The 13,442-nt window shown below is 36.3% G+C and overlaps 1 protein-coding gene across 3 annotated transcripts in view; it reads right to left on the bottom strand.

The window, feature by feature from the left end:
- SLC36A4 (solute carrier family 36 member 4) overlaps nt 1–13,442 on the bottom strand; it is a 49,808-nt gene that overhangs the window by 31,811 nt on the left and 4,555 nt on the right. For 2 of the 3 annotated variants that reach the window (XM_005667225.3, XM_013979268.2), the window contains exons 2-3: nt 3,097–3,220; nt 2,091–2,181 (exon numbers count right to left, since the gene is read on the bottom strand). In XM_005667225.3, the coding sequence (XP_005667282.2) occupies nt 2,091–2,181; nt 3,097–3,220 (215 nt within the window). Of the gene's footprint in view, nt 1–2,090; nt 2,182–3,096; nt 3,221–11,836; nt 12,083–13,442 lie in introns of those variants that run through there. The other variant, XM_021062637.1, reaches the window with a different exon arrangement.

The raw sequence follows: 13,442 nt of genomic DNA on the forward strand, positions 1-13,442 counted from the left end.
GTCATTTGCATAAGGAAAAATTAATAAACTTGATACAGAAAAATTTAGGCAATCATAGGATTCCATTTTATCAACTTGGTTACCCAAACCTATGAATGCAGAGTATAGATATAAAGTAGGGCAGAATACAATAGCCTATTTGAGATCAGATGGCAAGTCAGTTTCCCACCATGAGAGTTATATGCAACTATGAATCATTGTCTAAATGACTAAAAAAAAGTACTACATCATCTGGGATCGCTAGCAATCTACTTCTATAGACTGCCTGCTGAGAATTATGTGTGAGAAACTGCCTAGAAAATAATTTGAAATTAAAGTAGTACTTAAAAACGTCAAGTATTTTTTTTACTAAAACTAAAATTAAAAAGTTTCAGAGTTCCCATTGTGGCTTGGTGAGTTAAGAACCCAACATAGTGTCCATGAGGATGAGGGTTCGATCCCTGGCCTTGCTCAGGGTTAAGGATCTGGCATTGCTGCAAGTTGTGGCCTAGGTCACAGATATGGCTCAGATCCAGGTTGCCATGGCTGTGGCACAGGCCTGCAACTGCAGCTCTGATTCGACCCCTAGCCTGGGAACTTCCATATGCCATAGGTGTGGCCATAAAAAGAAAAACAATTTAAAAAAATTTTTTTTTAATGATTAGGAGCTCCCTTGTGGTCAGGTGGTTAGGATTTGGTGCTTTCACCACTACAGCACAAGTTCAATCCCTGGTCTGGGAACTAAGATCCTACATTAAGCCATTGCACAGTGTAACCCCCTCCCCACCAAATGATGCCTGGATTATAGAGAGACAGACAAGATATTGCTCATCAGAAACTTTTACGTTTTTCTAAATTAGGGTGGACAAAGTCAAATGCAGAGAAAGATGATAGTTAAAACTGTTATTTAGAAAACTTGTCAGTTAAAAGAAGGTTAAATGTAATTTCATTACTTCATGATTCTCTATAATTACAACAATTGATTCTAACAATATGTTGAATATTGTTTTACAAAAAGATATTGTTATTTCTTTTCTTAACTATTATTCTTTAAGTCTGAAAACTACATATTTTATTTGGAATCTTAAAGACCACAATTTGTTTTCTTCATTACTAAATCTTTATAATAGGCCACAGTATCTGGCCATGTAACATGTAACTTTTTAAAATTTATTCTCTTTCTTCAAGATTATCTTTGTTACTTTTCATGCTTTATTTTCTGAATAAATTTTTTACAATAAGCCTTCAAAGTTCTAAAAGGAAGGAAGGAAGGAAAGGAGGGAGGAAAAAGGAATCAGAAAGGGCAGGAGGGAGAAAAGGGGGGAGGGAGGATTTATGTGGGATTATATTGAACCTGAAGATTTTAGACTTTGCTGCAGTAATAAGTCTTCCACTCCATGGACAAATTTGGTACTTGTTTTCACTTATTTACTTATTTTACAATAGTCAAATGTTTTGAGAGTTCCCTGTTGGCTTAATGGGTTAAGGATTTGGCATCACTGCTGTGGTGTGGGTTCGATCCCGGGATACTTCTGCATGCTGGGAGCACAGCAAAAAAAAAAAAAATAGGTGTTAAATTTTTCTACCTGTGATTGCTGAGGGCTTAGATCTTTTTGTTGTATTTATTCCTAATTTAGGTTTCTTTTTTATGGTTTTGTAATTGTTATAATCCTTCAATTTTATTTTCTAATTGTTGTGAGTAGGATATAGAAATGAAGTTGATTTTTCAAAAAAAAAAAAAAACCACAAAATTTTACCAACAGAAATAATCTGCTCTACAAATATATTTGTTGATATGAATACATTACTTAAATTCATAAAAAAACCCAAAACAGTAAGATATAACTATACATGGAAAAATCAGGTACTATTTTAGGATCTTTCTGCCAAATGCTATAAATAACTAAGTACAAGTGAAAAGAATAATTAATTCTCATTAGTATTAATTATCATAGTTCACAGAATTATTACCAATACAATAGCTAAATGATTATCTTATTGTCACCCTGACCAGGTTATATTGGACTAGGCCAGATGTTAGGCTATACTTTTTGCTGTAAGTTATGACTGGTAACTGTGTTTTAACGTCAGAATACAAAGACGAGTCTTACCACTATGCCTGCATTTTTTATTGCCAGTGGAAGTCCTAAAAGGCCAGTTCCAATATTTCCTTTAAGAAGATGCATAAGAGTTTGTACAAATCTGAAAAGTAAAAGTTGTAAAATTTAAACATTTTTAGGAAAAAGCTATTAAAATCATACGATGAAGGTAGTAGTACTTACAAGGGAACTGGAAATTCATCTAGGCAAGGACTCAAATAACACTGGCATTCAACAAGAAGTTGAAGGGGCCAGAAGTCATATGGGGTTCCCCATGATTATCAACCTCAGAGGAAGTTAATTAAAACAAAAAAAATGCAATTCTAAAACTATGTGTATCATCAGGTAAGGTAAATACTATTAACTTTTAGACAGCATCAACTCCCAAGAGATTTTGCCTCAAAAGTTTCCAAGATACATTTGAAAGTCAAAAAAGATAAGAAAAAAACAAATTAAACTAGGAGGAATAGAACAAAAATTTAACTTATAAAACAAAAATGCTTGCCTGGAATTTTTTTTACTTTACATTATTCTTTACATTATTTAATTTAGTCAATTAAAATGTTACTCTACTATTCAATTACCAGTGAAATAATAACTTATTCAAATCTATTAATAATGACAAAACAACCAAAAAGGTTTAAAAACAGTCCACTGCTTTCCTGAGATGCTGACTTTGTTTCATATCATTCACTCAACATAAAGACGTGTTTACTACCTATCTCCCCGCTTCTAACTCCTAACCATTTCAGAAGCCCCTTCTCTTAATATGTCCATTCTTCTCAATCAGGTCTCCTTTCCTGCAAGATCCATAGCATTTGATATGTATCATCATTGTAGTAATTCCTGTACACTGCTCTGAAATTTAGATGTATTTCTTCTTTCCCAAATACAGCATAATCACCTTGAGGGCAGGACTATGTCTTGCTCATCTTTGTGTCTTCTACATTATCTAGCTAAGTGCCTTGCCTAAAACACTGAATGAAGAAAATAAACGACATATAAACCTAACACTTACGAAATACCCTCTTGATCATCAAGCTGGTAATGCTTCTGAACAGGCAGGAGCTCTTGCTCATGTTCTTCATCTGATGTTCCATCAAAATTCTGCTCATTTATTAAGGGCCTCATTACATCCATATCTTTAAAAAAGAACAACAAAGTCCTTCACCATCATTTTAAAAATTGAGTTAAAGCTAGTGTAAATGAATTTTTTAATAACAGAACATAATGCTTTACTCATTTTTACCATTTCCACTATAAGTTAATTTATATTAACACTCTTAGGTTTTAATATATGCAGCAAGAAACAACTAAACTTATTTGCTGGATATTTTGCTTGGACTAATAAACACTGCAAAGTGAAAAGCATACGTATTCAATACAAAACGATTTCTGCTTTGTCTGCATGAGGTTTACAGTAAATGATGATAGAATTATGAGGTGAAAATGTGAAGAAATAATCAAATGAACTTTCATTTCTTGTTAGCTTCACATCATACTCAACACATATCGCAACCATATTTTTATTTTTAATTCTTTTAATGTAAATACAGTTGCTGTACAATATAATATGTTACAGGTGTATGACACAGTGATTCACAATTTTTAAAGGCACTGCTCCATTTATAGTTGTTATAAATACTGTCTGTAGTCCCCATGTTGTACAACATATCCTTGTAGCTTATTTTGTACCTAATAGTTTGTACCACTTAGTCCCCCAGGACTCTATTTCCCCTCCCCCCTTTTCTCTCCCCACCGGTAACCACTACTTTGTTCTCTGTATCTGTGTGTCTGCTTTTTTGTTATGTTCACTAGTTTGCTATACTTTTTAGATTCCACATATAAGTGCTATCATACTGTATTTGTCTGTCTGACTTATTTCACTTAGCATAATACCCTCCAAGTCCATCCATGTTGCTGCAAATGGCAACATTTCTTTCTTTCTTAAGGGCCGAGTCTTTATCCAGTCATCTGTGATGGACACATAAGTTGCTTCCGTATCTTAGCTATTGTAAATAGTGCTGCTATGAACACTGGGGTTCAGATAGCTCCTCAAATTGGTGTTTTTATATAAATACCTAGGAGTGGAATTCCTGGCAATCATATTTTTAACACTTTCATAAAATTATAAAGTCATTCCAATCTTTTATAGCATCAAAATCTGCTCTTACATCTAGCAATTCTTAGCATAATTTTGCTCCTGTCAGGGAGAAAAATAACATTAGTCATCACTATCTTGTTCTAGTAAGAACCACTAAATTCAAATGAATTAAGATCACTGATAATTCATTAGTAAAGTCTGAAAATATTCTAAAGACGTGAACGTTTATTCCATTCAAATACATACAATAAACCTATGTAACAGGGAACTGGGGGAACCTAAATGATTTAGTTGGAAATGACTGATTGACATAATTTTTCAAAACTTTGTATTTTAGAATAATTTCAAACTTACAATTTACTTGTATGAATGGCACAAAAAAACATCTTTTATAGACTCACCAAATTTTAACATTTTCCCATTTGCTTTTTTCTCTCAAATGTTTAACACTTTTTATGAACACCTGAGAGTAAGTCACATATATCATCATGTGCTTGACCGTACCATCAGCATGTTTTCTCTAAGACAAGAACATATTCTTGAGTATTCACATTACAGTTATCAATTTCAGGTAGTTTAATACTGATCCATACTTTATGCAATCTACATTCTATCTTCCAATTTCATCATTTGTACCAATAAAGTTCTCTCAGTAATTTTTTTCAGCACAGGATCATGTACTGCATTTAACTGAGTTATTCTACCAGTTACCTTTGCCTTTTATCTTTTATGATAACTTTAATCACCTTTTTTTCTTAATCTTTTATTATCTTGTTTGTCAGTTTTAAATAGTATCCTTGGACTTCCACCTATACAACAACTACTGGTCTTGTTCTACTTTTGCCTTTCTCTGTCTCTTATTCTCTCATTTTTCATTTGTATTCTTTCTACCTTGGGAGTATACTTTAATGCTTCATGTACGGCTTTGCCAATCATGTTCTCACCCAGGTCTTAGACATAAATCTACAATCAATATATTAAATGATTGCAATCAGTCTTCTGCCAAAGTGTCTTCAATCATTCCTTGGCTGGAAGAAGTTTCTTCTCCTGCTATAGAAGGCACATCAGAATGATCTGCAGGGCTTGCTTAAACACAAAATGATACACTCCACCCCGAAGCTCTGGATTTAGCAGGTCTGAGTTGGACCTGAGAATATACATTCTTAGCAAGTTCCCAGGTGATTCTGATGTTGCTGGTCTGGGGACTACATTCTGAACACCACTGCTCTAGTGTATTCCTCAGGAACGGATCAGAGGCACAGTATCCCCCAAGTGCTACATGTTTTAAACTATTTTTCTGTAGCTTGATAGGAAGGACAGCTAGGTGTCACATCCTTGGCTTACACTTTCTATCCTTGAGTTTCTTGAAAATACTGCTCCACTCTTACTTTACTTTGTTTGCTACTCTCAAAAGTCTGATGCCAGACTGATTTTCTTAGCCGTTACGTAATTTGTTCTTTTTGCTTGAGGAATTTCCCCTGGTTTTTAAAGTCGAATGGTTTTACTATGATATGTATTGGGGTTGGGCACTCTGAGGCAGAAGGGACACACTGACCCTTTTGTACGTAGACTTAAGTTTACTCTTATTGCTGGAAAATTTTCTTGGATTACATCTTTTAAGAATTTGGTTCAAATATTTTGTTTTTCTTCTTCAGGGGTTCCAATTACATGCTGGATCGTCTTCCTCTGTCTTCACTTCAACTACCTTCTCTAGGACCTTTTTAATGTCTTTCTTAACCTCATTTAAATTCTTCTTCGAAATTCAGTGACTCAAATTATCATTTCAATGTATCTTCCCTTAGACACCCTGTAGTTTACTCTTTTTCTTTTTGTCTTTCTAGGGCCACACTGGTGGCATATGGAGGTTCCCAGGCTAGGGGCTAAATCAGAGCCACAGCCACTGGTCTGTACCATAGCCACAGCAACGCCAGATCTGAGCTGCATCCTCAACCTACACCACAGCTTGTGGCAACACCAGATCTTTAACCCACTGAGTGAGCCCAGGAATTGAACCTGCATCTTCATGGATACTAGTTGGGTTCATCACTGCTGAGCTACCCTGGAACTCCGTAATTTACCCTTTATTTATGATTTCTCTTATTGCTAGGCATTTCATGGACAGGGATCCTAGTGTGCAAGTATTCCCTTCTGTCAGTAAAGTTCAGTTTATTTAATGGATGATGTTGAGTTATCAGGGATGATAGGAAGTAACTGGCATGGCTTCTAGTTCTCTTCCATTTCTGCCTGATCTTCAGTTTCCCCCATTACTTTCTTCCTTCTCCTTATTTCCAGGTACCTGAGAGTTATTGCCACTGTTTTTTTTTTTTTTTTTTAACTCAAATGAATTCATCACATCTGTAGTTGTATAATGATCATAACAATCCAGTTTCACAGGATTTCCATCCTATAACCCAACCACATCCCCCCACCTCCCAAACTGTCTCCTCTGGAGACCATTAGTTTTTCAATGTCTGTGAGTCAGCATCTGTTCTGCAAAGAAGTTCAGTCTGTCCTTTTTTCAGATTCCACATGTCAGTGAAAGCATTTGATGTTGGTGTCTCATTGTCTTGACTGACTTCACTTAGCATGATAATTTCTAGGTCCATCCATGTTGCTAAAAATGCTGGTGTTTCATTCCTTTTAATGGCTGAGTAATATTCCATTGTGTATATGTACCACATCATCTGGATCCACTCCTCTGTCGATGGACATTTAGGTTGTTTCCATGTTTGGGCTATTGTAAATAGTGCTGCAATGAACACTGGAGTACATGTGTCCTTGTGAGTTGTGGTTTTCTCTGGATAGATGCCCAGAAGTGGGACTGCTGGATCAAATGGTAGCTCTATTTTTAGTTTTCTGAGGAATCTCCATACTGTTTTCCACAGTGGTGGCACCAATTTATAATTCCACCAACAGTGTAATAGGGTTCCTTTTTCTCCACACCCTCTCCAGCACTCATTGTAGACTTTTTGATGATGGCCACTGATTCGCTACTGCTTTTTTTATCTCCTCCTTTTTGCCAAGGTTGCCCCCTCTATCCTTGCTAATGTTCAGATTCCTTCCCTATACTCAGTGCTGCAAATTACCAACTCCCAGACCTGACCTGTTTAGACTTTTAACATTTTAGTTTAGATTTTCTCTTTCTGAGGGAGATTTTCACTGTGCTTCTATATCAAGCCTCCCACTCTCCTCCCCTCTTTCCCACAGATTTGAAAGACCCCTCCTCCACTCTCCTTGTCTGCAGCAGCAACAGGAACTCTGTTGGAAATTTGCTGGTTATTTTTTCTATTTACAGGTTGTCTGAAGCTTGTATCCTTGATCGCCAATTAATGCTAAAAGAATAATTTCATTAACATGTTTACTTGTACTCCTTGCTGAATTAACATGTTTGGGGGAGGATATGTTGTGAGATTAGGATTTAGGCAGCTAAATTGAAGTCAACACAATGGTTTTTCATAAGAGTTAAAGTTATACTTTAAGATATTGGAAGATTCTTTAGCTTTGTAATATATTTTGAAATCAATAAGTGTGATCAGCTTTGTTCTCTTTCAAAATTGTTTGGGCTATTAAGGTCTTTTGTAATTAAAACATTATATTGGCATAAAGACAAACATACTGATCAATGGAACAGAATAGAGAGCGCAGAAATCAATCTATGCAGCTGATCTTCGACAAGGGTGCCAAGAACACACAGTAGGGAAAAGACAGTCACTTCCAACAAATGGTGCTGGGAAAACTGGATATCCACGTTCAAAGAATGAAACTGGATTGTTAAGCTTTCCACAAGAATCAACTAAAGGGATCAAAAACTTACGTGTAAAACTTAAAACTATTAAGACTCTTACAGGAAAACATAGAGGGAAAGCTTTGGATTTGGGTTCTGGAAATGATTTCATGGCTATGACACTAAAATCACAGGTAACAAAAGCAAAAGTGGGACTACATCAAACTAAAAAGCTTCTGCACAGCAAAGGAAACAATCAAGAGAGTGAAAAGCCAACCGACGGAATGAAAGAATATATTTGCAAACCATATATCTGATAAGAGATTAATTTCCAAAGTATATAAGAAACTCCTACAACTCAAGAGTGAAAAAATGCTAATAACCTAATTAATAAATTGGCTAAAGACATTTCTCCAAAGAAGACATACAAATGCCCAACAGACATAGGAAAAGATGCTCAATGTCAGTAATCACTGGGGAACTGCAAATCAAAATCACAATGAAATATCACTTCACACACATGTGGGTGGCCATTATCAAAAACAGAATCCAATGAGAGCAAGCGAGGATGTGGAGAAAAGTGGAATCCTTGTTCACAGTTGGTAGGAAAGCAAAATGTTGCAACTAATATAGAAACTAGTATGAAGGTTCCTCAAGAAATTCTCAAACAAAACTACCATATGACCCAACAATCAATCCCACTTCTGGGTATTCATCCAAAAGAACTGAAACCAAGAACTTGAAGAGATACTAGCACTCCCATGTCCACTGCAGCACTATACACAATAGCCAAGATGTGGAAACAATCTAAATGTCCATCAACAGATGAACGGATAAAGAAAACAGAGTATGTACACACAATGGAATATTGTCTAGCCGTAAAAAAGGAAATCTTGCAATAGGCAACGACATTAACGCACTTTGAAAACATTACGCTATATGAAATGAGCTAGTCACAGAAGTTCAAATACTGCATGATTCCACCCCCAAGAGGTATCTAAAACAGTCAAACTCGTAGAGGAAGCAAGAACAGAATGGTGGTTTGCAGGGACTGTGGGGAGGGGGAAACGGCGACTAGCTAATCGACATGTTTGAAGTTTCAGTTATGCGAGGTGAGTAAGTTCTAGAGATGTGATGTACCCCATTGTGTCCACAGGGAACAATACTATAAATGGACACTGAAAATCTGTGCAGAGCGTGGATAACATGATCAATGGATTCCTAGAAAGATCTGGATGTGGAAGCGGGTAGCCAGATGCTATGGACTGCATGTACGTACTGCTCCCCAAATTCACCCGCTGCAACTCCACCCCCCAGCCCAATGGGATAGGGTTAGGAGGTGAGGATTTGGGAGTTTAGCAGATTTAGATGAAGTCGTGAGGGCGGAACCCCATGACGAGAGGTATCCTTATAAGCAGAGGAAGCGTATCAAGCTCTCTTTCTTCCCACCACGGGAGGGCACAGCAAGGAGATGACCATCTGTGAACCTGGAAGAGGCCTCTCACCAGGAACTGGATCAGATGACATCTGATCTCCGACTTCCCCTTCAGCACTGTGAGATGTTAAGGTGGTTGTTCAAGTCACCCAACTCGCGGTATTTTGTTACAGCAGCCTGAGCCGACTAAGTCCAGTGGAGTTGCTCTTCCTGACACAACAAATGTGATGGCTTACCTTCTAATTTGCTGGTGAGGAAAGTGGCAAGGTCTAAGTTGGCTCTTATGCACTTCAGCACTGCAGGCAGTGCAAAGTGCAGGAGCTGGTGCACAGGCACAAGTCCTCCCACCTGTTTCACTGGTTTCTGGCCCTTCTTCAGAGCCTCTGTAATGGACTGTCATCGCCTCTCACCAGTTTCTACAATGGTGAGCGCTCTTTGTCACAAAAGGTCTAGGCCTCCTGATTGAATGTATTCAGTTAAAGTGGCTGCAACTGTATTCAATTCAGTTGCACAATTATTAAGGGAGCCCCAATATCTGTCAGATACTACTAGATGCTGGAGATTAAGCCATTACTGAAGCCTGGCCAAAATTCCTGCCCTCATGGAGCTCAAATTCTAGTGGGGAAGAGACACTAAATAAGTAAAATAGAGAGCATGCCAGTGTTAAGCGTTAAGAAAAAAAACAAGGATTGGGAGGAAGCACCTGTAACTTTAGATAGATGGCTAAAGTAGGCCTGAGAGAGTGGAATTTTTTTTTTCTTTTTAGGGCCACACTTGCAGCCCATGGAAATTCCCAGGCCAGGAGCTGAATCGGAGCTGCGGTTGCTGGCCTACACCACAGCCACAGCCACAGCCACAGCCACACAGGAACAACAAAGGAAAAGGCTCTGAGGATGTAGACAGCCTAGTGTGCTTAAGCAGGAAGATGCTAGAGAGGAGTGAGCAACGGGGAGCATAGCAAGAGGAGAGATCAGAAAGCAACAGAGGACACACAGCAAACAACCTTGTAGACCAGTTTGAGCGGCACAAAAGCCACTCATGCAGTGTGTAGAACAGAAATATAATGGGAGCCACAAGCAATTTAAGATTTCCTAGTAACCACACTTTAAAAAAGGAAAGAAAAAAAAAGCAATGGGTAAAATTAACTTTAATGATACTTTATTTAATCTAATATATCCAAAATATTATCATTTCAACATGTAATCAACATAAAAAGTTATTAACAAGATATTTTACATTTTCTTTTTCGTACTAAGTCTTGGAAATCCACTGTGTGTTTTACACTTACGGCAGATTTTAATTAGGACAAATGATATTTCAGGTGCCTGCATGGCTAAAGGCTGCTATGCTGCAGAGTTTTGTGCAGCAACGTGACATGATCTGATTTACATTTTAACCAGGATTCCTCTGGGCCTATCTTTTCATGTAGAAAATGAGTGTAATAACTTCTACTTCACAGGCATTTTGTGATAATGAAATGAGATCATATATTTGAAGGCTAGAGCCTCATCCTTGGCACATAATAAGTAATCAATAAATATTAGTTTTCTTCTCCTTCATACATAATAAAATATGAGATGAAAAGTATGCTGTACAGGATTTTTAACTGTAAATCTGACATGAAATTAATTCATTTACTATGAATAATTAATAATTCTGAACACTTACAGAGCTACAAAATGTGTTATAATATTGAGTATGCCTACAGACAAAATACATCATGCCAGGCAGAAGCAAATAAAGACTTGTGAAGGAGACAAATACATAAACGTCTAACATGGCATGAGATTTAACAGAATTAAGAACATATGAAATGAAACTGGAATACTTATGCAAAGTAATTGAAAATTACAAAATCCAATTTACATTACACAGAAAGTATTATTTGCTAATGTCTTATTGTCATTTTTGGCCAAAGGATTGAATTGCACAGCTCTGAAAAATGCTATGTGATTCCTATCGTTAAGAATTAACAGTTCCTGTTGTGGCACAGCAGGTTACGAACCCGACTAGTATCCCTGAGGATGTGGGTTCAATCCCTGACCTCGCTCAGTCAGTTAAGGATAGGCATTGCTGTGGTGTAGGTCGCAGACACAGCTAGGGTCCTGCATTGCTGTAGTTGTGGAGTAGGCAGGCAGTTGCAGCTAGCCTGGGAACTTCCATATGCTGCAAGTGTGGTCCTAAAAATAATAATAATAATAATAATAAAATAATTAACAATGCCTTGGAGTTCCCTGATGGCTCAGTGGGTTAAGGATCTGGCATTGTCACTGTTGTGGCTCAGGCTGCTGCTTTGGTATGGGTTTGATCTCTGGCCCAGGAACTTCTGCATGCTGTGGGAACAGCCAAAAAAATAAAAATAAAAACATTTTTAAAGAATTAACAATGCCTCATATGGTATTAGAGAATGTTCTAATTTCATTCTTTTACACGTAGCTGTCCAGTTCTCCTAGCATGACTTGAAGGGACTTTTTTGCCCCACTGTATATTCTTACCTCTTTTGTCACTGATTAAGTGCCCTTAAACATGTGGGTTGATTTCTGTGCTCTCTCTCCTATTCCACTGATTTATGTTTCTGTTGTTTGTGCCAGTACCATACTGTTTTGATACTGTAGCTTTTTAGTGTGGTCTGAGGTCAGGGAGCATGATTCTTCCAGCTCAGTTCTTCTTTCTCAAGGTTGTTTTGGCTATTCAGGGTCTTTTGTGTTTCCATACAAATTTTAAAAGTAATTGTTCCAGTTCTGTGAAAAACAGCATTGGTATTTTGATAGAGATTGCATTGAGTCTATAGATTGCACAATGGAATACTGCTCGGCCACAAAAAGAACGAAATCTTGCCATTTTCAGCAATGTGGAGTGAACTGGAGGGCATTATGCTAATGAAAGAAGTCAGAGAAAGGCAAATACTGTATAATAGTACTCAGATGTGGAATCTAAAACATACAGCAAACTAATGAATATAACAAAAAACAAGCAGACTTACAGATATAGAGAACAAACCGGTGATAAGCTACAAGGATATATTTTACACCATGGGGACTATAGCCAGTAAATTATAACTTTAAATGGAGTATAACCTATAAAAATTGTGAATCACCATATTGTACACCTATAACTTATATAATATTATATAGCCCTTGCTGTACAGTGGGAAAATAAAAAATAAAAAAAAATATTATATAGCAACTATACTTCAATTTAAAAAAATTGACAGTGCCTTATAAAATAAAACACTATTATGCAATGGATAGAAAACTACCTAGACAGAATTATTTCTATTTATAAATGGAAAAATATAGATGAATAAGAAACACTAGCTTCATTCAGTATTATAAACCATACGTCATACACCACATGTACATATTAATGGTACATACAATTTGAACATTCTTATGCTCTCTTATATTGCCCAAACAATTGTTTTCATGTCAAGTTCCTAACCTAAAATCAACCTAAATTTACAGTTGTAGTCAGAATAATAAAAAAATCACATTTATTTAGCAATATGTATTAAAATCTGTAAAATGTTCATCTCTTTCATTGTCATTCCACTTCTAAAAATCTAGTATATGAAAAAAAGGATTTCTACAGAAAGATGTTAACTGAAGCAGCATTTATGTTGAAAATTTGTAAACAACCTAAATGTGCAATAATTAGGCAACTGCTAAAATAACTACAGCACAGGCACTTTATAAACTTTGCCACTGACATTAAATTATGGTTTGAAGTCTGAAACAGGACAAATATATCAACTGCTGAGTAGGAAAAAGCTGGATAATCACCGTGTAAGTGCAACGATATTTTTAAAAGTTAAATCAAAGTGAAAGAAAGGAAATATATCAAAGTATGAGTAAGTTAACTAGGATATATATAGACCATGAAAGCATGAATGCCTTCTTCTGTCTTTCTTTAGAAAATGTAAAAATAAGAAGAAAGTAATAAACTTGCATTACTGTTAGAATAACAAAATAAAATCAACCACTTATTTATATTTTGGCAATGGATAAACTCAAAGACAGTAGAAACAGTTTCTTTTTTTAAAAAAATAACATAACATTGCCACCTAAATCTATAAACTACTATATGGGAACAGGAACTATT

This window comes from Sus scrofa, chromosome 9, assembly GCF_000003025.6.
Source record: "Sus scrofa isolate TJ Tabasco breed Duroc chromosome 9, Sscrofa11.1, whole genome shotgun sequence".
NCBI classification, from domain to species: Eukaryota; Metazoa; Chordata; class Mammalia; order Artiodactyla; family Suidae; genus Sus; species Sus scrofa.